Source organism: Pleuronectes platessa, chromosome 11 (genome assembly GCF_947347685.1).
Source record: "Pleuronectes platessa chromosome 11, fPlePla1.1, whole genome shotgun sequence".
Classification (NCBI taxonomy): Eukaryota; Metazoa; Chordata; class Actinopteri; order Pleuronectiformes; family Pleuronectidae; genus Pleuronectes; species Pleuronectes platessa.
The window spans coordinates 19,991,019-20,014,991 of record NC_070636.1 but is presented as its reverse complement, the minus strand read 5'-3'; the positions used below and the strand labels follow the sequence as shown (position 1 = coordinate 20,014,991).

Below are 23,973 nucleotides of genomic sequence, written 5' to 3'. Positions count from 1 at the left end.
AGGTTGATCAAGTCTATGCTAATGTCAACTAGCTCCAGAGATGCGGTGTGTTTCATCTGCTTTTACAACTTCTGCTGTTGCTGTTCTTTTTTCCTCTCAGTAATCCTCTTTGAGATGAGGTGAACAAAGTGTATGAAGCTCATAACATTGAGTTTACTTCAAGGCAGTTCCCTTCAAAAAGCACAGAACTTAGTTTGTTGTCACAAACATGTTTCTGAAGAGTGATTTGCCTTGAAGTGAAAAACAGAGCAGATTACATCACTGTTGGCCACCTTTGTCTAAAGTATATACACACGTACTCCTTGTATACATAACTGAGCTTTAACAGGCTCAACTGGGTCATTTTGAATTAAGGAATTGCGATGGTGGCCGGCAGTGGAATCGACTAATGATACTAGTGTCAACAAATTAATTTTAACATCACAGCAAACCTTGGATATGAGCAGTGGAAAGTGTAAAGAGGATGTACAAATAAAAGTGACCTTTCATGCCTCCCTGACCACGTATCTTACTGATTAATAGATGTGACAACTTCATACTTTCCAACAGTGGCAGGTTGCTGACTCGATTGTTCCAGTTTCAGATTGGTACAGAATGTGCAGGAAAGTGAAAACATCTCTGTGACATTTAACTGGTGGTTATACACTAAGGTGGCAGTTTATTAGGAACACCTAAGCTCAAATTAATGCAGTCTAATACAGCAGCGCTACAATAAATTCATAATGTTCAGTTTGTGTTGAAACTGTTTGAGAGGTGTTGATTTCATTTTTAGGGTCATTTTGGAGCCTGCAGTTTGAAGTGCGGTTGAATTGCATTGCGTTTAACACTGGGCTTATTTTAACCACGAAATGGCATCGAATGAGGTGGAATATAAATCTGAGCGTGGTGATAAATGAATTCCCTCTCACCCAGTCACATCGCTGCTATCATCGCACTTGAACAGCAGAGCCACTCACAGTGACGCGAGTCAGCTGCTCCACATATAAAGACTGTTTCAGGAAGTCACATTGTTGTATGGACGCTGCAGATCAGCATGAACTGAAGACACAGCACCTAGAATCTGCAGCCAGAGGCAGGGGCTGTGGGTTTTTCTTTTCACTTGTGCAGTGCGGATAAAAATAAATAATAAGAAATGTTGATAAGGCCATTTATGACTCCATAAATCTGTTGCTGTTTCACTTTTATTCCAACTCTCTGTCATGTCATAAATTCTTATATGATATAGTAAAATGTGACACCAGCATTCACACCGCAATGCATTCCAGTAATAAAACCTGACATGCTACCTTTGCTTAAAAGAAAATTGGAAAAGAGGTTGTAACGAACAGGATTGATGAGCTGCTGTAACCTTGCATCTCCCACTTAAACAAAACAATACAGAGTGGTATGGACCAGTCTGATGCCTGTAGTATTGGTCTTCTTCTCCTTTGCGGCCTTGTGTTATTTGTGTGGGATTTAATAAAGGAAAAGGTGATTACCTAACATGACACTACTCTCCACACTTCCTTCATAAGGTTGCAGGGACAACAGATACAATCACTCAGGCTCATTTAGAGACAAACGCAGACTGATAAACAAACAATTTACTGCCCATCCTGCCTTAATTGTGGAATGTTCTATTTCCATTGATAGTTGTTTGCGCTATTTGAAAAAAACCGTGGCAGCAGAACGGTTCTGAGATGTCTATTCTCAGCACAAAGTCCAAAACACCATGATCTCATCATGTGCCCCCTTCATTTGAATAAACTTTTGTCTCTTTGTACACATTCGCTTGACACTAATACTACACCAACGCATGCAACCAATTTCAACTGTCGGATGGCTGTTTGTCCGAGTCATCGTACTGCCATGAAAACAGCATCTCAGAAGACTGCTCATCTGAGCAAATGAGATTCTTTAAGGCCACTGTTGGCTGACATATTTAAGTTACAACATGTGAACAACACGTCTTGGCAATGAAAGGTAGCTCCTTTATGTTTTTTCAAGGACCACTCATATCGTTGCTGGAGGGGATGGGGAAAAAGAGTGTGCCCCAATTACTCCAGCACAATAGTGCCAAATGAGCTCCCTTGTCTGTCAGACTCCTGCAGCTATCTCCTCCCACCTTTGCAGATCGTCTCAACTCACACTTGTCTACAGTTTCTTTGAGCTTCTTGAATAAACTTCCCTGTTGTTTGTCTCAGATAACATTAAAGATTCCGTTAGGCCAAACATCCTTGGTTCGGAAGTGACAAAAGTCCAACTTGAATTTATTTTACATTTATTTGGCATACTGAAGGAAATTCCCTTTGCTTCAACAGTTTGTCACAGTTTTTTTGTGATCTTTCCTCGCTTCCTCCCACAGAATGAAAAAGGACAGTGCCCTGCAGACGTGGTGCCTGACCCTCTTGACATGCCCGTGGAGATGGCAGATGCAGCCGCTGTGGCCAAAGAGCTCCGATCTTTGCTGAGCAAGGCTTTACCCAGACCCAGCTCTCCGCTGCCCCTCACTCTGCATACCCAGACCCCTCCCGGCCTCTCCGATAAGGCCAGGATACAGCTCGCCACCATGGGAATCCGTCTAGGAGACCGTGTGGTGATAGCTGGACAGAAGGTGTGTGATAGGTCACTGTCAAATGGCAGGAGCTTTTAAAAGTATCTTAATTATTCCTTCATTTACAGTGTTTCAGTCTTACTTGAAGATTTTCCTGAAATATACCCTCTTTTCTTCAGCTGTATCTCATAGTGGTACAATAGTGCGACCTTTCTCAGCACTATAATTATGACCTAATGATTAGCTGAATTCAAATGAGTGAACATTTCTCCATTTAGATAAAGAAACTCGGTGAATAAATCTGTCTCCTCACAGCAGTGAGTGAGAGGTTCTTTTAACTTGAGCTGTAGTAAATGGCATGTGGTTGCATTATGTAAAATAGACCAGGAAATTGTATTCGTACATTACATTTCAGCAGCAGGGCAATTTAAAGTGCTGTACATAAATTAAGGAAATCATGACAAATTCTAAATAGAACATAAGAGAAACTAAAAAGACGCATTAAGAACGAATTAAAGTGTAGATAGAGGATCAAAAAAATACACTAATAAATTATAGAATGAAAAAGTAACAATGCGGTTAAGGAAATTTGTAATTGTTTGATTTATTCAACGCCAATGGCAAACAGGAAAGTTAAGAACAGAGAGTTGTAGCAGACCTGCAGTTTTCTATTCCAGCAACATGGAGCAGAAATCAACTGAAAGCTGCTTCTCAGTGTTTAGTTTTGACTGTGGTGACAGGAAGCAGGCCTGTTCCAGACAACCTGATGCGTCTGGATGCATCATAACGTAGCAGTAGATCAACAATGTATTTTGGACTAAAACCTTTCAGTGCTTTATAAACCAACAGCAATATTTTTAATTAAGTTATTTGATAGACAGGAAGTCGGCGTCTTAGGGTATACGAAACTAACCTTGGATCAGGGTCTTTGTTCAAACTAACTCAGACTGAATGAGACAACATCCAATGTCTCTAAACTTTTCTTATATTCTCATATTTTCCATCAGTTTGGTTTTGTCTCTAGCTTTATTTTCAAAAGGATCTCAAAGTTTCCAAAACAAATACTCACTACCTGTGAAGTACACAGCCAAACAACGTTTAAATAGGACAATCTAGTTATCTGTCAGTGAATAAGGGGATACAAGTTTTAAGATATTTTTGTTTATCATATATGTATAGAAATAGAGAATTATAAATTATTTATTTCAAATTAATAAACAATATTGCCATAACTTCAGAATATAAAAGTTTGCATAACGATCCAAGTCACTTGTAAACTGGGTATTTTAAAAGTGTTTTATGCAGGAACCCTGGAAAAACCCCATCTGATACACAAAAATAGATATATCCAGTTCATCGTGGATATGTTTTCAGTGTTGTCTTCCCTGGAGTAACTCTTTCTGTTAATTATTGATATTTCCTGTTTAGAACTCTTCCCTGTTAATCACAACCAGTGAACACATGTTACCATCGAGTAGAGAAGATCCAGTTCTGAACCGCTCAGACTTTATCTCCCATTTTGTTATTTTCTTTCTTTAGTTGTTTGTTTGCTTGATTACCATCGGACATTTGAATGAAGGAGGTTGTGTTGGGATTCTTATGCTTTTCATGTCGACAGCTCTGTACAGGAGCCAAATCACCCATTAGGATTCACTAGTTCACTAACAAAGGACATGAAACCTCAGCAGTTTCCCATCTGATGTATTTGATGGCGCACCTGGACAAGCTGGAGTCACGTTAGCTGGGGTCTGAAGCGAAACATCCAAATGTTTACACTTTCTCTATTTATCCCTACAAAGACAATAAATGGGGGAGGTCACACTCACAGGTGTAAACACATTATACAAATAGTAACTTGGCATTTTAACAGCTTTTTATTGGCTCAAAGGTGCTTTAAATATTTATTTAGTTCTCTGTTTTTTTAGTGAACTTGATTTTGCTTTTTTTGCATTCTAAGAGAATACAGTTATTTAAATTAATCAACATACTATATTTTACCACAACAGAGAATAAAAATTACACTTTGAGCCTCATGCCTGTATCAATAGCTATGTGCTGGGTTATCCAAAACCAATACAGAAGCTTTTAAAAATATTCTACTATTATTTCAGCCCTCAACTAAAAAAGAATAGATAACAGTTGCTAGGCAACACCGCTTTGGCAACCTTCCAGCATTCAGGGTTATTTCTAACAGTTCATTCTGGCATATCATCAGCATTTATCAGAACATGTTCAAGTTCATCCAACTCCAATTGGGATCCTCCTAAATGTCTGGTGAAAATGTTTTGAAGTTTTAGAATACTTAGTTTAATGTGGGTTATCCACATCCACATAATTTGCCTCTAGGCGATCCACACCATCTCAAAAATGATGGAAATTATGGCAGAGCAGCACAGTCAGTGGAACTTGTCTGGGACGAGCTGGACACAGGTTGGATGACAGAGATCCTGACTACTGACTCTTATTAGATCAGGAAGTGCCTTTTCAAACTATTAGGGATAAGGAATTTATTCAATTTTAATTTGGCCCAAAAGATGTACAACTTAATTGAATTTAAGGTCATAAGACCTAACATAGTCAAATTGTTTTATTAACCTTTATATGCTTTTAAGGAAGTGTAAGTATTTAAAGAACCTGAAAACGAATCACGATGCTTGTCTGAATCAGCTCCAACTGTCTGTAAACACTGGCTTTACTGCTTTTAAATTTACAATGTAAGGATATGTGTGTAGTTTCATAGTAGTCAATGATTGGAAAGAGAACTGTTTATACATAAATGGCACTACTGGTGTTAGACCATAGTGGTAGGGGGTGCCTGTTACTTGTCATTAGTTCTGCATTAGCCACATTGCTAAAGCTTGCACAGCATTCCACTGCACACATCTTGAAAGAAATAGATGTCTAGTTGGAAACATGCAGATGATTAGAAAATTCAAATTCTTCCAGAGTCAGATATCTACTGTGAAAGAATGAGCCATACATAGATTATTGTGTTAATTCGAGAACAGATTTGCAGTATGCAGTTATAGAGATCTGCTAATCAAAACTCTTATCTGCATTTTCTGGCACAGTTTAATGGTTTAAACTCTGATTTCCTTAATTGTTTCTCTTCTGCGGCTTAAGTGAACATAGACACATTAACAAGACGTTGAGTTGGTGGTTCTGCCCTTGACATGATACTTAACTTCTCAACTAAATATTTGACTTTACACACTGCTCAGTGCACTGCAGTTCTTTTGCTGCATGCGTTGATTCCTTTTGCACTTTGTTTATATCGATTTTCTGCATATTTGTGTGTAAACAGGTTGGAACCCTACGATTCTGTGGCAGCACTGAGTTCTCAGGAGGCCTCTGGGCTGGAGTGGAGCTCGACAAACCAGAAGGGAAGAACAACGGCTCGGTAGCAGGGGTTCAATATTTCACCTGTCTGATCAAACATGGTAGGTCACACCACAACCCAGAAGCACCTAATGATCAAACACATTGATTCACCCACAAGCTCCATTAATGTCTTCTACAATTATTGACTTTACGAGCCTTAATTGGTCCAGTCAGATTTTCAGTGGCATTTCATCTAACTAGATTTTTGCCCTTTGCCTGTTTTTACTGTATTCAATTTTTTTTCTTCTTTTAAATAGTTTTTGTATGCTTTTTTTGACAGGAATCTTTGCTCCCCTTTCCAAGATAAGCAAACCTTTGGAAAGACATAAAAGCAGCACCCCAAAGATGTCTACACCCACACGGCCCCCTCGTCGCATTGACCTGTCCCGTATCAACTCAAAGATAAACACAGGTGAAGAACAATGGCAAACGGGTCATAACACTTAAAGGGATAGTTCACCCAGAAATGAAAATTCACTCATTATCTACTCACCCCTATGCCAATGGTGGGGTGTTCGAGTCCACAAAACAATTTTGGAGTTGCAGGGGTAAAAAGACAAGTGTCCTCCAATTATCCCTAAGCCACGACATTCTACTTGACAAAGTAATTTCCGTGCTAGGGCATATTGGCATTTCCGACGGCCCCTGAATGCACCACATTGGAAGGTATCAGCAGACATTTACACTAAAACCTTGGTGTAAATGACTTTGTTGTCGGGGCTTCCGGACATGTTAATGACACCACAGGAGCAGTATGGAAGCATGTTATGGTTTTCTTTTGTTTTATTACGTCTAAGGAAGAACTCACCATTGACTTCAATTGTATTGGATTCTGCTATAACAAAGTTTACCCCTGAGACTCCAGAAGTGTTGTGTGGACTCAAACCCTTCACTCACCCCTCCATTGGCATAGTGGTGAGTAGATAATGAGTGATTTTTCATCTCTGGGTGAATTATCCCTTTTAGTATTACTGCGTGATCAATATCTGCCTTTGTGAATGTTTGCTAACAAGCGGTAAAAAGAAACATCCGATACATCACACAACTGAGACATGGCTGCTGCTGATTGACCACTGCTCCACCTGGCTATATCCCCTATGATTCTGGTTGTATCAGGTTCACTAAACATTGCACGTCAGCATGAGGCTGAAGAATGGGTTTGCCTGCGAACACTGGCACAACTTTCCTAAAATAAAAAATGACTAAAAGTGATCAAGTCATAACTCAAACTACAAAGGCAGTGAGACTGAATTCTCTGTGGGTCCTTCAGGCCAAATAAGTGTTTGAACTTTTGTTAGCACAGGTGAAAAAGATGTCACCCTGGCAAGAGTTTCCTCATATCACAGGAACAGCCCCTTGAAGAAGAACCAACTTATATTATTTGAGACCACACATTGTATAAGAAACAAGAACTGTGACTCTGACAAACCAGACTTTTTTGAGCAACAATAATATTCCCAGAGATGGCTTCCTAATAAAACCTGTTGGTTAAAGAAATATTCAAGTGCACTCACTTGTGGGGTTTGGGACATGAGCTTAGCAATAGAAACCGTGAATAGTTTTTTTTTTTCATATCTTGCCCTACTCTAGGGATGATGTGTTGAAAATGAGAGAAGCTGTCGGTAATAGCCCTCTCCACCAACTTGGTTATAACAGTGTCCACATCCTGTATGTAATTTAGTACAGTCCCCTTTATAGAGGCAAATTTAAATTAACTGAAATGTTTGAAACTCCCTGATCCAGATCCTCACCAAAAATGTAATAGGATATTTCCCAACTCGTACCGCATCCTTCCACCAAGTCTCATGGAAATCGTTTTAGCAGTTTTTGCGTTATCCTGCTAAATGGTAAACACAAGCTGAAGAAAAACACAAGCTCCTTGTCGAAGATAAATATATTAATAGCAAAAGCATATATACACCTGCACTGTATGCATTTGTACTAAAGTAATAGCTATCCAAATCTCTAAATGTTTCCTAGTTGAATTTGTACTCTTCTTTGTGTTTGCTAAAACTATCTAAGGGGGGGGGGGCTTTTCTTTTGAAAGACAGTTGAGAGAGATGTCATTGTCTGCTCATGTTGACTAAAAAGTTAGATAAGGGAAAATACAGTGATAACGGTAATAATCTGTAATATGCAGGGGAGCATCAGCAATATGTTTATCATCTGCACCTGCTAATTAGTTTTTGAAAATAATAAACAGTATCGTGTCTGTTGCATCCGTCGACATTTATTTGATACATCACAAGTCGATATGAGAGTGCTAGATGACAAAATGGAGGCATGTGTTGACAAAGTGAGCTTTTAGCCCACTATGGAGGGACCGAGTCAATGCATAGGTGAGTTCATCAGTGAAGTCATAACTCCTACTGACGGCTATTTTGTACCAGAAATAGACCGTCTCATCCTTCCTAGTCTGGATGAGCCACATGACTGCATGGCAGGACTTATTGCATCCAGGCTTTCGTATTCATCTTCTTGGAAGGCTTTGAAGGGTGAGCTCTGAACTGATGCCAAAGGACAAAGCATAAATTAGCTAGCTGACAAGACCTTGCTCTCACAGTCCTTGGATGCCCTTATCCTGAACTCTCGACTAATGTGGTCTCATCATATAGTCCAGTCACCTTTTGAACATAGTAGAAACCCTGCCTTGGTAGCTTTTCCTGGTTCTTGCGCCCTCTAGGGGTTTATAGCTGTGTTGTTGTGATGCAATATTCAAAGGTTTTGGAGGCCAATTGTTCTGGACGTGAGTGGAATAGCAGACCCCATCTTGGCCTACGGAATTCAGTGATTGATAGTCCAATTAAGGAGGGTTTAATAACTAGGGCATAGACGGCTGAATAACCTGGCAGCCATTCATCACTAACTGTGGGAGTGTGTACGTGTGTGTTTGTGTGTGTCAGTGCAAGTGTGTGGCACGCATTACATGTGGTGGCGTGTGTGTGTTGGCACAGCCATACAACCCAAGTACTAAACTTGTTTATGGCTAGACACTTTCCAGGGTCTTTGTCAACATTAACAGCTCAAACTCTACGAGCCACCTGTTTTGCAGGGTCAATTCAAATCAGCAGTGTAGATGGCCGGCTCGTGTAAATCTATAGATCTGATGGGTCATTGTGGGACTGTCTCTTCTTGCTAACCAGGAAGACAGACACAGCAGAGGGTGTCAACTGTAGCTCAGGCCTCAAAGGGCAGCAGGAAGGAAGACAATGCTCACAAAGCACCACTGCTCGATTCAGTCGGTCACTTGATGGGAACGTCACTATGTGGATGGGATAGATAGTCAGGAAGTCCCTGCGAGCTAAAGGTCAAGTGACAAGAATGTTTGGTATTCTGAGTCGGAATGGAGTCTCCTTTTTTGAGTTGAAAGGAAAAGCACAACTTTGCCTCTGAGGGGAATGTCTCCCAGCTACCTCCAAATGTGAACTGAAAAGGAAATCAATAAATACTACGCTGATTTGAGAATTTCCAACAGCCTGTTAAAAGCACAATAAGAGGCTTGAACTTAAGTGATGTAATAAAGACTTGAGCCTAATAGGAGACAGTTAATGTGGCAGAATCCTATGAATCAATCCTGTTTTGAAAAGGTTTTTTTGGGGAATGCTTGATACATTTTCTAATTATTTTGTTGAAGTTAAATTCTGTTGCTGTAAACTAACGTAGCTTTGTTCACTTCTGCAAGTTATTTTGTGTTATTTTTCATTTGAGTCGGCACCACGATTCTTAAAAAGAAATAGGATTCCGTTTGAATTTCCTGTCATTGGGGCCTTTGTGCTGGTGTAACTGCTTGTCTCAGCATTTTTTTGTCTCTCATTGTGTGTTGGGGTAAAGGAAGACGGTCTCGGTACAATCAGCAGAGAATGCCTCTCGGTACCACTTGTTTCATTGCTACTCAACAATACCCTGCCATCCTTTATTCGCTATTCTACACTTTCCTGCTTTTGTGTGTTATCTTTTCAGACTGGCTTTTCTAGTCTCTGCTGTTAAATCGGCCACTCTTGGGAATGCTGCACTTCTACTACTTCTTAGCTCCCGTCCTTTTGATTTGTCTTTATTTTCTCGAAACTTTATTTCAACTCGTACTAGATAAGTGTTGGATCATGGCTACTCAAAATACAAACACTCAACCTATGTTTACAATATTTCCACTTGGATTATCCAGTGTAAGTGCTACTTAAAACAATAAAGAACTGTGAAGATGCATTATTTGTGCACCCATCTGATCTGGTTCCCCCCCTCGCCGTGGTCCCACTCAGTGACAGGGACAGGTACTGCAGTTACAGCTGAGCTGAACATAAAGAAGAGCATGTGTGGAAGTGGCTTTGCAATTTTTAATAGAATCTCTCCTCGGTTAAAACTCTGGAAACTGTTCAGATCCTCGTTCCACACACTCCTAATCGCCATCTGTCTATGATGATTACGCACCTTAAGCATCATAATCCATCTGTGTGTAGCTAAACAGAAACATCAGAGCCTTTTTCTGCATTAAAAAGTACTTCTGTATCATATTTCATATGCCATTCTGTACCCTGCAGAAATGCATCTGTAACTAAAGGATCATTCAGATGATAAATTAGAATTCCCATCTCCATCTGCATAAAGATACAGATGATATGTTTCAGCAACAAGTGAACACTGAGCTAAATCAGAATTCCAGATCTTGTCCTCAAACTGAAAATACTCCATATTTGTTATTTACTGTATTTGTAAATTACTGTATTACACGTTGGGCCAAAGCCAAGACACTCCAGTAATCAATCAAGGCAATGAGGGAATGAATAGCTCAAAAGGAAACGACAGAATCAGGAGCTCCATCTATTATTTGTGTTTTGGTCATTGCTGTCCCCTCCTAGAGGCCCATTAGCTAATACTAACATTTGAAGACAATTTTTGGCAAAGGTTGATATGTTTTCTGTCCATCACTGCCAGTGTCCTAATTAGTTGTTGCTGAATCTTCTCTTCTTCTTAAAGTGCTTTGGAATAGATTTAATCAATTACCTCTAAGAGTTGGGCCCTTAATGAACTTATGGCCTGTGAAAGTTAAAAGCTTCATGAGGTCCTGCATCCAAATGGCTTTTAAAGAGTGAAATTGGGCATACCCCTCCTCATCTCATCCCTCGTGTTGGGTGGAGATCAGCATGTTGACCCGACGTTGGACCTCGGCCAGCTCCAGCTCTCTTCTTTAGTGATGGGCTTCAGATTGATGTGACTCAGCAGCTTGGACTTCTGAAAAAGTGCAGTGGTTTAGATCTGAGTGGATTAAATGAAAAAATGAAAATAGACTGAAGTCCATTATTTCAATTAAAAGTCCCGGATGCAAGTCTGAATGGAAGCGTGTTGGCCTCAGTATTCAGCATTGAGGGACACGGTTTGTGACGTTAGAAAAACCTTCACAACCAAAGTGAAGCCTAGATGCAGCAGTTACGTCACCTTATTGAATGATATAGCTGGTGAAGTGGGAGTCTTCACATTACTAGATTTAAATGTTTTGCTTGTTCTGTCACTTCAGTTGTTTAGAGAGGTTGTTTCCTTAAGTTACCTCTTCCCAATGTTTTCCATCTCTTCATTCTCTGTCCTTTTCCCCACAGGTGTTCTCTCCCGCTCTCTGTCCTCTTCATCCTCTTCACTGGACTCTCGGCATGGGCCAGGTGGCCGACCTCGTCCACTGCCAAGGCAACGCCTTCCTGCCAGGCAGAGAAGGGAGCGTGCTAGTCCCAGGACCTCGCCCTCACTGGCGCTGCATTCCTATTCCGTGCTGACTGCCACAGGTCTGTATTATCTTTACCATGATTTAATGAAGATTGCCATCTTTCAGTTTATTTGTAATTGGTCATTATATATAAAAGGATAGTAGAGTAATACACAAGTTAAAAAATTGTGCAGGGGAAGTGAGAAGCCCAAATTGGTCTCTGCGTCAATGATAATTTATTTCAAAGAGATGTTTCTGTGTATTTTAAATCCTGATTGTGTCTTGTATTATATCAGTCAGGAATTTTACGTTATTATACAGATCTAATTAAATCAGGCTGAGGGAAACTATTATCCCAGTAGTGAAGAAGACCTTGTTCATCTCTCCCAGGTGTCCGAAGCCGAACCCCCTCAGCAGGTAGCTCTGTGTATGAGGGCCCTGAGGTGCGTCTGGGGGAGAGGGTGCTGGTGGTGGGTCAGAGAACTGGTGTCGTCCAGTTTTATGGAAAGACCAGCTTTGCTCCAGGTCAGTAGATACTATATTTCCCTGTGAAGTGTGGACAAAATGTATTCAACTTTATTATATCCAAACTGAGCAGATTTAACATAACAATGGAAAGTTAAGAGTTGATGGGATTTGAACTACAGCGATTTAATCAAGGCAAATGAATGCCTGTCATTGGTTCATTGTAGCTTTTGTTTGGAAGTAAAATTTAGAGGGATTATTTTAAATTTAATAACAAGCACTGACACAGATCTCCCACCTTCATACTTTCTGCAGTTCATGTTTTTCATGTGAGTTTATCAAACTGTTCAGCCATGTCAGTGTGTAACATCTTGAGATTAGAAAGAAACTTAAAATATTCATTATCCTCTTAATTATTCATGTTTGTCCTAACTTAGCCGTATCCAGGAACCACACACAGAATTATAATTACTGCTTTTCTCATAAATGTATCCTGGTATTGTTATTGGGCAGCAAACTGTTGATCTGGTGCTTTCTGTCCAAATATATGGATGATTGACGATTACACAGCTTATGTAACATTGTCATTAAAGTTTTCTGATGCTTTATATAAAGGAACATAAAACAACTCTGAGTCAATACTGTCCAATAACAACAATAAAGAATGTTAACATGTGTTGACCTTCAACGTTAATAGACTTTTGTGGAAATATTAATCTTAAGTGAAATGGAAGAAGGAAGGCAGTTTACGCTCTAAATGTAAAACATGTTTATATTTGACACCTAAAATTCTTATAAAATCTATTAATATAAATCTTTATACTAATGTGTAAAAATATGTGAAACTCTTGTTGAGCAGAATCCAATCAGAAACCAGTTCACAGTATTAATCAGCAAGTAATTTTGCTCAGACATCAGTCATGTATTAATATATAACACACCACTGACCACGTGGGATTTCACTTTTAAGTTCCTTTGATCCTCTTTAATCAGTGCTATCTCAGCCTCAGTGCATTGAGGACTGTGTGGCAGTAAAAGCTGAGCCCTCTACAGTTAATTACTTCTTTATAACATTTAGTTTGAGCCATGCCAGCAGAGAGAAGGACTCCCTTAACTCAGGTTCTGCCTCATATAGAAGAGTCACATCATTTAACAGGGCGGAGAAGTGAAGTTAAAGAGCTACACAATTGTTTTAATAGTATCCACCTAGTAGGATGGCCTGTACAGACCCACGACCAACGGACATGGAACAGACACACTTAGTGTAGGGTTAGTTTATCTGAACATAGTTAATTCAGAACTTTAAGTCTAATTCTACCATTTACAAGATGAAGAACTTTCCATATAGGGAGGTTGCCGGAAACATAACCAACCATTTGTTTAGTCAGTAGCTTGTTTCTGTTTCTCTGTCCAGTTTGTCTCCTCTATCCTGCAGATATAATGTCTAGCATCTGATAAATATCATTGCCTAATGACGACCCTACTTTCTTTACTCATGACTTAAGTATCAGTTTTTCTAGGTGCATCTCTCATTTTAAGTGAATCTTAAATCATGCCTGTATACTTAAAACTGTCTATATATGCATATGTCTGTAAACATCTATTTCAATGTCTTATATATTTACATATTGCATATATACATCCTTGTGCAATCATATTGTGCTACTGCGTTTTCCTCAAGCACATTTCTGTGCTTATAATATTTCATTTTACATTTCATTCTCCATTTTTTTGTATTCTTATACTTTCACATGTTCTCTTGTCTCATTCTGACTAGCTGCTGCTGTAATGAGTGAATTTCCCCAGCATGGAATTATTTTCACAAGTTTGTTATTTTATTTGACATGGGATTTCCCCTCAGTTTTCCCTTGACTCTGATTCTGGACCGTGTCTCTTTCTCTGCCCAGGCCTCTGGTTGGGCATTGAACTGGACAAGCCAAGTGGTAAGAATGATGGATCAGTGGGAGGAGTCAGGTACTTCAGCTGCCCACCCAAACATGGCGTCTTTGCTCCTCCATCTCGTGTTCAAAGGTGAGTGCAGGCCGTTTTAAAATAGCTTATATTTTCCACTGATGATTAATGGCACCTTTAGATTTTTGTGCTTAACCTCAGAAGCAAAAACAAATTAGTCAAACAAGTATGTTTAAGAAATTCTATTACATTTCAGAGCAGATTTTTGAAGAATTCGACAAGTGCCCGAAAAACCCATTAATATATCTGATGGAACTAATGAGCTCCTTTGACAGCATCATTTGTGCAAGTGTTGACATATTTGATTTTGCCTACTGTGCAACAAACAGCCCCCCTCTGCACTGGTGATTAACGGGAGTCAGACTTTTCACACGTTAAGCCTGGGGACGTCGCCCCACTGTTACTTCTCAATTTAATGTGGCACCTACTGGTGATCTGGCTGCCTTGATTTCTGCTTTTAAATATGGTTTATGCATAATGGGTGTGTGAATGTCATTTATGTATGTTATAGAGGTTGAAAGAGGTTATAGTCTCACCATAGGGTAGTCAATGTTACAAAACACCTTCGATGTTGCCTGAAATGTTTTAAATCGATAGATATACTGATATGTCTCACTGTATAGAACTTGTGGTGTATTTAATATTATACTGTTGTGATTACAAATGAGGTCTAGGATATAATGTGCAGATGATGAGGTTGTTAACCTGTTAGTCATGTTTGAAACGAATACAGTGATAAAAAAAAATAGCTGCTTCACTAAATGTCTGTGTCCTGTTACTGTCATCAAGAAAACATGAGGTAACAGTTTGAATGAACTCCGGTTTATCTGTAGAATAATCAGGCTGCAGAACATGGAGTGATTCAGATGGTTTTGTGTGTCTGACGTGCTCAGAGCCCAACACACAAAGTGCTACTGATGTGCACCTGAAGTGTAGACATGTTAAAGTTGGTGTTAACCCTCAGAAGGATCGTTTAAAGTTCCAGACCGTAGATTTGATGCAAATTGTCAGAATGTTTAATTTAGCCACAACAAATACTTAACACTCTTTCCATTTTGAGACAAATTAATTTGACATTAATCAGAAATTATAAATATATTTCATTTTCACCTAAAAGTCAATGGGTAAAGCGGCAATTTGTTATTGTCTCATGTTACTAGCTTCTTGAGATCTGCTTGTCCATATTTCACTATTCAGGTTATTAAGACTGGAACAGAGTAAAAGATTGACCTTATATCCTTCCAATGAATAGTTTATCAGGATCTCCAGAGTTTCTAAATTTGCCTGATTTTAGTTTAATTTTCATCAAGATCCTTGAAAATGAATAAATCTCATGTTCAAGAAAAGAAAATCCTTTGTGCACATTCTGATCCAGATCCACACTAATGTGTTGTTCCCTGACCCTCACAGCATCCTTCCACCAAGTTTTGTAGAAATCTGTTCAGTGTTTTTGTGTTATACTAACTAACTAACTAGCAAGCTCCTTCACAGAGGTAACGTTAGAAACTGCAGTTACAGTAGAAAATGCTGTTTCTAGGATTCTCTAAGTGCATATATGTATGTCACTAGACTCGCGTACTAGTACAAGTGAATATTTTCTCTGGTGTAACTTGAACTTAAGTTCAAGCCTCTGAACCTTCCCAGTGAGAAAGTGATAGTGGAGCAGTGTTTTGTGTTTGGAACATTCGGAATACTTGAGAAAAAAATATGGAGACTTGTCCAAATTAGACTGGTGAGTGATGAGTGCTCCATTCACAAGATGCTCTCAACCAAAGTACTGGTGTGTTTTGAGACGTCTAATCAGCCTCTCAGAAAGCTCTCTGATGTGTGTAATCTGCTGTGGTCATGTGTTCAAGCTCCTGTTTCCTGCCTAGACATATAATTACAGTACACCGAGTCAAAAGGCAGAAAATGAGCTACAGACATTTTGCTTGGATGTTTTTTTCAGTCCCGATTCCTGTAAATGTAAATGATAGCCTGTCTCCTCCATTACTTGAGTTTGAGGAAAATGTTACAGCTTATGAGCTGAAAATATGAATTTATCTATGACCGTAGATGAGTACAGTTGAAACAGAAAACATTAGAGTTGTCTGTGATTTGTTCAATATAAAAAAAACAACAGTTATTTTTGTTTCTAAATCAATTCAGTGTCTTGCTGCAGGGTGTGTATATGTTGTGTAGTGGCAGAAAAATTGGACTATCGGCAGAAAGTTACGGACATCTCACCGGAAGGTCTCTGGTTCGACTCCTCGCAGTGACAATAAAAACATACCTGGATGGAAAAACCCTGGATCTGTTCGAAAAGTCCACAGAGGACTCTCCCTACCCTCACTAAGTGCCCCTGAGCAAGGCACCTTACTCCCCCAACATCTGCTCCCAGGTCGCCGTGCATGGCTGCCCACTGCTCTGTGTGTCCTGCGATGTTCACCAGATGGGTCAAAAGCAGAGGATAAATTTCCCTCATCTGCATGTAGTGTGACTGTGCATGTGTTTGGGATCAATAAATATATCTTAGATCTTGTTGAAGAAAACTAGTTTTGCAGTTGTTGCAGTAGTTCACATTACAGGATTGTTATTGAAATTTAAAAACAACCAATTAAATAAATCTATATTTGGTTCTTTGATCCCATTTCCTTTAAATAATTCCCTTTATAATTAACCCAATGGCAGAGATGTGGGCCATCATGAGATTGACTGGTTGGTGGTCAAATACAGATGACCGGTACCAGTTCGAAGAAGAATTTAACAGATTTTTTGAAAATTACTTGATATCTGCAGCTGACCGTTACATTAAAGTAGAGCAAAAGTGGAGTCTAACAAGTATATGTTGATCTTGTCTGTCTGCCAAGGACAGTTAAATCTTTCTGGAAGGCCTGATGCTGATGGTGGTCGGTCAGTGACAGACTCAGTGTGTTGATGAGGGAGAGCGAGGCAAAGAGCGCTGCCCCCAGTGTTAGACTCATCAAACAACTCCGTGACCTTTGTTCTCTCACTCTAATATTTTAGGTTTGTCTTTTTATTCAGCTGTCTGTCCAATTTTCCAAATCTCTCACAAGAAGGATCAGCTCAAGTTGCAGCTTAAACTAATTCGGACTTGACAGTTTGATACTCTTGTTCATTGAGGTCAAACTGTAAAATATTTTAGTTGACTCACTTAAGGTTGATGCTAAAAAAGCAGATGTGATCTACAATACATAATTCTTTTATTGGTACTTCGAGTGACATTCTCCTGGTCTAAAATGAACACCTTCTACCCAATGTGATCATTCTCCTCACCTCCCTTTATCGCTTCATCTCAATAATAACTTAAACCATGTTTACCTTACTTTTACCATTATCCACCTTTCGTGGTTAAACCACTGCTGAGGTCTTCCGGGATATAAAAGATGCTTTTTGAAAGGTCAGCACATGTGTTTCCTTTTCATCCTGTATTTATGTCTTTTCCTTTTTTTGTTTTGTTTCATGATTGACCCTCTGGCTCAAGTGAGCACATGGATTTCATGTGTCAGGGAGAATCTCACATTCATTCCCCCCAGGACAGCATCTGGATTCTCCTTCATACTACTTCACCTGTCAGCCTGATCACAAGTCATTATGAAAACACACACACGCACGCACCGGCACACGCACACACATCCCACAACAACCTCTTAGTGGCTTCTAGAATCTGAATTTAGTCACATAGCAGCTTACAGATACATAGACTTTTTTTCCTCAGTGTTACAGAGTGGGTTTTGCAGAATGGTGTGTTGAAAAGAAACCTGAGTGAATATTGATATCGTGAGAATGAAGTGCCTTCAATGTTTTTTCCACAGGATCCATGGATCCGTGGATTGCCTCTCGGAGCTCTCGTCCTCGCGCCTCACTCATCCATTCAGCGGTGAGGGGTCTGCCTTCACTTCAAGTGTGTCTTTGTGTTTATTACTCTGTGAGTGCTTATGCATGAATCTGTATGGGAGTGCTTGACTCTTGTGATCGCTGTGCAGGAACAATCCGTCGCAGTCTGAGCACCTCATTGGGCATCGCCACCCCAAAGGAGACGAGCAGAAGAAGTCCTGTTAGCAGGTTTGTCTCTTTTCTGCTCATCCCACACATGTCTCCCTTCCAAAGCCTTTTAGCTTCCTCATCCCCTGCAGCAGTGCCCAAATCAATAATGATAAGAGCGGTAGTGGTATTAGTCAGCAAAAGGGTCCCATTTTTAATTAGCCAGTACATGATTGTGTTTATAATGAAAGAGAACATGGAATTGAAGATCAATCCCTCAAACGCTGAACCCCCATGAATCCCCTACTTATTATAATATATCCTATCACACTGCATTCCCTCTCTCATTAATCTTTCTTGCTATATTTTCCCTGTGCTTCAACAATTCATCATCATACAAAAAAAAAAAAAAAGGAGTCGTTCCAACCCTCACCGCCGGCGCAGGAGCACTCTCAGTGGAAGCAGTGGTGGTGTTCCTGGACATGCAGGCTCCAGTCCCTCAGCCAGCCCCGATGGACAGGTCAGCCTCCACGTGGGCATGCAGGTGCTGCTGAACAGCGCCAATGAGATGGCGACCATCCGTTACCTGGGCACAGCCGATTTTGCCCCGGGCCTTTGGCTGGGGCTGGAGCTCCGAAGCCCCAAGGGCAAGAATGACGGGTCTGTGGGAGGCCGCCGCTACTTCACCTGTCGAGCTGGCTGTGGTGTGCTGGTCCGTCCCAGCCGCGTCACACACCGCGGCATCAACGGGTCGCGCCTGGTGAACGAGAGCAGCGGAGGACTGTAGTGAATGGAGTGGAGAACATTTTCCATTCATGTTCCACTGCAAACATTTTCTCTTTGAGTCAAGCATCATTGATTTCCATCTGTACAGCTGGTGTGGATTACAGTAATCAAACCAGTTATTAATAGTTCAAGTTTAAACTACTAGATTAGTTTTTGGCAAATTGTATGAAGCAAAAAAAAAAAAAAAGCACTTTAGAAAATTAACTTTCAAATCCTCTTAGAATTTATCTGGGCAGGATGTTGGAGGGAAAGTCTTAAAAAGACAAAAACCGCTGCACTATTTTCAATCTGATTGCACTGACGACGTGATTGATCTGAATATGATAAAAGAAACTGAATGGATGTGTACATGAAAAACTATCTCTAAAGATTAATAATTGCATCAAGTGGGGATTTGTATCCCATAATTTAGTTGGTAACGTAGCTCTAAGCAAAAGTGTCCATGTCTTGGTGATTGCGTGTGCATGTGTGTATTAATTGAGAAGCACTTTGACACAAGAGAGATTGATTTTTCTTTTCCAGGTCATCATATAACTTGCATATAATTGATGGGAGTTGAGTCAAAAGTGGATTTTCAGAATATGAATCAATGTGAATTAAAGAGGATTTAATTAACCCTGGACCTCCATCCACCTCCATCTCAACACAGTCGCATCAACTGGAGTTATTACCTCCTACACACAACAGACTGTCCATTAACTAACACAGATGCATGATGGGTATATTCTGCTGTGGGCTGCAAAAATCCCTTTGGCTGTGATTCTTAATCAGACTGATGCTGCTGCGGTGATGTCATCGAGTGACTGTCTGTTAAATAACACAGTGAATGTTGGTTTTATAATTCTGTGGACCAGGGTCGGGAACCCAGTCTGATTCTAAACCTGATCTGTTTAAAGTCAGCGATCTCTGCTGAAACATTTCACAACCTGAATGTGGATGTGATCCTGTACTCGGTGTTATTCATGATCATTGTTCAATTCCAACGTCCTCTACTGGTCTCTGTGTCAGACGAGCAGGAGCAGCTCTACACAGGAAATCATCCTGAAGTTTCAAGGACAGACTCTGCTATTTGATTAGAGCCGTCTGGGCAGCTCAGCAGAGAACAAGGCATCGATTGTGCATGAGGAAAACAGGCCCGCTGTTTAGTAAAACATTCATGTACCATCCAATTAGGGCGCGGGGGCCACTCCAGTCGCTGAACAGTCTCCAATGGCCTCCTCTCATCGATCTGTCTGGTCAGGGCCCCGTGATTGAAAAGCAGTGGTGGTCAGAACCGCTGGTTGTCTGAAACATCTGCCACAGAGATAACGCTTGAAATGCAAAATTCTTAATTCCATTAAGGGCATAACTGTGATTTGTCAATATTCCACTTCTCTCATCTATCTCATCTATAGATAGACCAGCGTTCTTTGCATCTGCGACCCTCGCTGTATTACAAATCACTAGGATTTCAGACTCCACTGACGGGTGTGAGCGTCTCTCTGCATTGTTTTCGTGCGGTTAAAAGTTTTCATGAGCTTCCTGTACATTTGAAAGTTGAGTGGGGAATTTGGTCTGATGCATTTATATGTTGTGGGGAAATATGAGCATTTGTAAAGAATTGAAATAAAGATTCTATTCTAATTTGATCGGACTGTATTCCTCCTTTTGTCCGTGCCTTATGAAGTGTGGAGGTTGGCTTTAATTTCCTGGACTGTTCAGGAACTGAAAATGAAGTAGCTCAAGTACTTTGAAATGATTACACGTCTGTTCACACCATCGGATTCCAGTGGGGCTCATCTCAGTCAAAGCTGAGCGCGCCTGCTGCTGCTGCTGGAGTGGAAATGTTTGCCACAGTGGTGCTCCAGCAGAGCAGGCTTCAAGGACTCAGTGTGTAACACAAACAAACAGCTCCAGCTCTAATGGCTGACATCAAGTTGGATCAGCACCGGACCGTTTATGATGCTGATCAAACCGATCAGCGTCTCACTGACCGCATCCTCTTTTTCCTAAACTGTTAAACATCTAGATACCAATAACTTTTGGATTCACACAGATCTTTTACTGTGGATTACCAAAGCTTTTTTCCACATGTACAGTCTCAACAATATATGACATGACTGCAGCTCAGCTTTGATCAGAGAACTGCTGAGCTCATCTCAACCAAGCAACCGGCCGGAGGAGGCAGGGAGTGAGAACCAGACCTTCTGCAGGCTACAGTCCAGGTAACCATGGTGGATTTCATATTATTGTTAGAACATATTAAACAATGCAAGTCTTTGTGAAGTCTGAGAACAGAATACATACAAAACCTCAGGGTTCTCATGCATCCTGGAAAACCTGGAGATATAGAAAGAACTTTTCCAGTGATAGAAATAAATATCCAGTAAAACATCTCTTCTGAATTTGTTTCTCATGTTTTAGCCCCTTACATAGATTGTCTAGATAAACTTCAGTGCTTATTTTGTTTGTAACTTATCTCACTGTTGGTGAGAAGCTGGGCAGTGTGACTGGTAACTAGGCTTCTAATGGTGTATATTTTAAGATATTGTAAGAATATAAGATATTGTTTGGAGGATTGAAATAACAAAAACATGTTTACACTCAACGAAAACAGGTCAAACGACCTTATGGTACATTTAGGATTAGAAATAGGGTTAAATGTGTCAATACTTGACCTACTGCTGTCCTGATGTGTCAGGAAATACTCCTGCAACATGTCCACAGAAACTTTTTCTTCTAAAGAATGTGTTTAATCAGTTATAGAATAAGGAAGTTAGAAATGGTCGCCTTTTTATCTTTTGCCTTAATCGTTAAACACAACAGCACAGTTATAAATTCTGCTTAGTTTGAGTTAAAGTCATAGATGTTCATCACTTGAGGTGATGTTTCACTGGATTATATATAGTAATGTGTGTCTTATTTTTATAATACGTTTTCTTTATTTCTATAGACAAAAAAACAGAAGGCAGGTAACAGTGAATTATAATTACACACTGAAATATAAGATGCGCATCATAGTCCAACAATTAAAGCAGTTTTGAAAAGGTGATTTAAGGTCGAGGTTTGAAGGTGGACGCTACAGTGCAGTCTCTGATCTGGAGAGAGGGATGGAAAACGCAGCGTCACTCCAGGACCGGTGCTTGGTCCTGAGTAGAGGTGAGAGGATGTGGTCCTCAGAGATGAGGAGGCGGGGGGAGGGAGTGTGGTGATGGAGCATGTCTGTGAGGGAGGAGATGGACTTTGATTTGGATCTGCTGGGTGATGTGGTCACTGGTCACCTGAGTGGATGTGGGGGGAGCAGGTGTATCCTCTCGTCTTATGTAAATATAGTTGGCAGAATATTAGAGGCACCTTTTGGAATCAATTAAAAGAATTAAAGTACGACCACATCATTACCACCTCTGGGAAAGTGTCAAAAAACCAGAGTTTTACTTACAGCGGTTGAAGCTGCTTCATTAGTGATTGTTACATTGTGATCCATGTTTATTTGACTCTGTGAGAAACAACACATTGTGTAATGATGTGAATAGTGTGATCACTTGGCTTTAAATAGATAGAGACACTGAGAGCAGAGCTTCATCTGAAACAGTGAATCCAGCTTCTGTCTGACGACGACTTTATTGACAGGAAATCCTGGCAGAACAAATGTTTTCTAGTAAAAAAAACTTTGATTTGGTTTTGGTAATAACGGATAGAGATCTGTGTGACGCATCATTCTACCTCCCACTGCCCTGCGTGCTGTATTTAAATGGTTTGTTATCTGCTGTGTAGAACCTGAAACAGCGCTCACACACACTGGATCACAGTGTGGCGTGTGCTCTGTTGCACCATCAGCACTTTGCAGAGCGGATCCCTGATGGGAGACAAATGATCTCTGGAAGACCATGAAGTCAGACTCCAGTCTGCTCTGTAACGTGACGAAGAGCAGCGCTGGCACAGCCGGCACCAGAGGAAGACAGTTTGCTATCGCTAGCAGATTCGTGCTGGCAGCTGAACAAGCCCCTACATTTGTACACATGTTTATAATAAAAGGATAATCCTGCTGGGGTCTGCATTCACCCTGCCAGGGCTTATGTGCAATAATGACCAGCTCACTGAACATAATCCTGCTTATTGTTCAACTACTTTACCAAAGTGAGCTGCTGTTGATTTAAAATAATCGTTTTTTTTTTTTTAAAGGCGTCTACCTAATAATTACTTCTTCTCAGGAAGAGTCCAGATATTAAAGGTTCAGTGTGTACAATTTAGTGACATCTAGTGGTGAAGTTGCAAGTTGCAGCTGAACACCACTGCCCTGATCTCAAAACTGACCATGCTGAGCTAGTTGTCTCTTATAGCTGCTCGCTCTGGCTCTGGTTGGTTGTGTGTGATGTAAGATATAAAGCAGGTTGTAATGTTCCAGCGCGGTACACTAGTTACATAGGGCACTAACTCCAGGGGGCGCTGTGGCAAAAACAGACATCTCATTCTCCCCATTATAACTTTCTGTTCCATGAAAATGGAAAGCTGTTATTTGTGAGGAAGCATAGTCAATTCTATAAAGATTCAGGTTGAAAAATGCAGCACTTTCCCTCTAAATGTACAGTTTAGCTCGGAGTTTGCATTCTTCCAAAGAATTGTACTATTATTTTTAAATAAAATATCAATTTGAATAGAATATCCATTAATGGCTCGTCACAGTGATTTATAAATGTGTGTGTGTGTGTGTGGGAGTGGACTAATTATCTTGTGGGCTGTATCTGGCCCTCACGGTGCTAGTTTGAAACCCCTTCCCTCATCTCACAATAACACATTTCGAGCTGAAAGAAAACATTAAAAAAAGGGCTGTTGGATAATATTCCTACTGTGAGTGGTCGGTGGTCTATTCATCATATTTTGAAAAAGTGATGCTTTTATATGTTGGTGTCATGAGCGAGGATACAACAGAAACGTGGGGCGATGCAGGACATGCTGGACAGGTTTCTTTGTGAGGAACTTTTGGAGCCTAGAATGTTTGGAGTGAGGACATTTTGCTTAAACAAACATCATAAGCTGAGCTGAACAATGACGTAAAGTCTCAGAATGTCCACAAACCAGAGGGACATTTGTCACACATGTCAACCAGATGTCGGTTTTACGACTCCTGTAAAAGCTTTTAGTGAAAACACACACATTGTGTTGTCCTGAAACATAATAACAACCT

At 40.3% G+C, this 23,973-nt stretch overlaps 1 protein-coding gene across 1 annotated transcript in view; it reads left to right on the top strand.

The window, feature by feature from the left end:
- Positions 1-20,437, top strand: part of LOC128451282 (CAP-Gly domain-containing linker protein 4) — a 32,809-nt gene extending 12,372 nt beyond the window's left edge. Inside the window, exons 7-15 of the mRNA XM_053435062.1 lie at positions 2,345-2,593; positions 5,838-5,973; positions 6,195-6,326; positions 11,503-11,682; positions 11,994-12,128; positions 13,976-14,099; positions 17,855-17,919; positions 18,026-18,104; positions 18,438-20,437. Of these exons, the coding sequence (XP_053291037.1) occupies positions 2,345-2,593; positions 5,838-5,973; positions 6,195-6,326; positions 11,503-11,682; positions 11,994-12,128; positions 13,976-14,099; positions 17,855-17,919; positions 18,026-18,104; positions 18,438-18,810 (1,473 nt within the window). The 3' untranslated portion in view covers positions 18,811-20,437. The remainder of the gene's footprint in view (positions 1-2,344; positions 2,594-5,837; positions 5,974-6,194; positions 6,327-11,502; positions 11,683-11,993; positions 12,129-13,975; positions 14,100-17,854; positions 17,920-18,025; positions 18,105-18,437) is intronic.
- Positions 20,438-23,973: the final 3,536 nt, after the last annotated feature.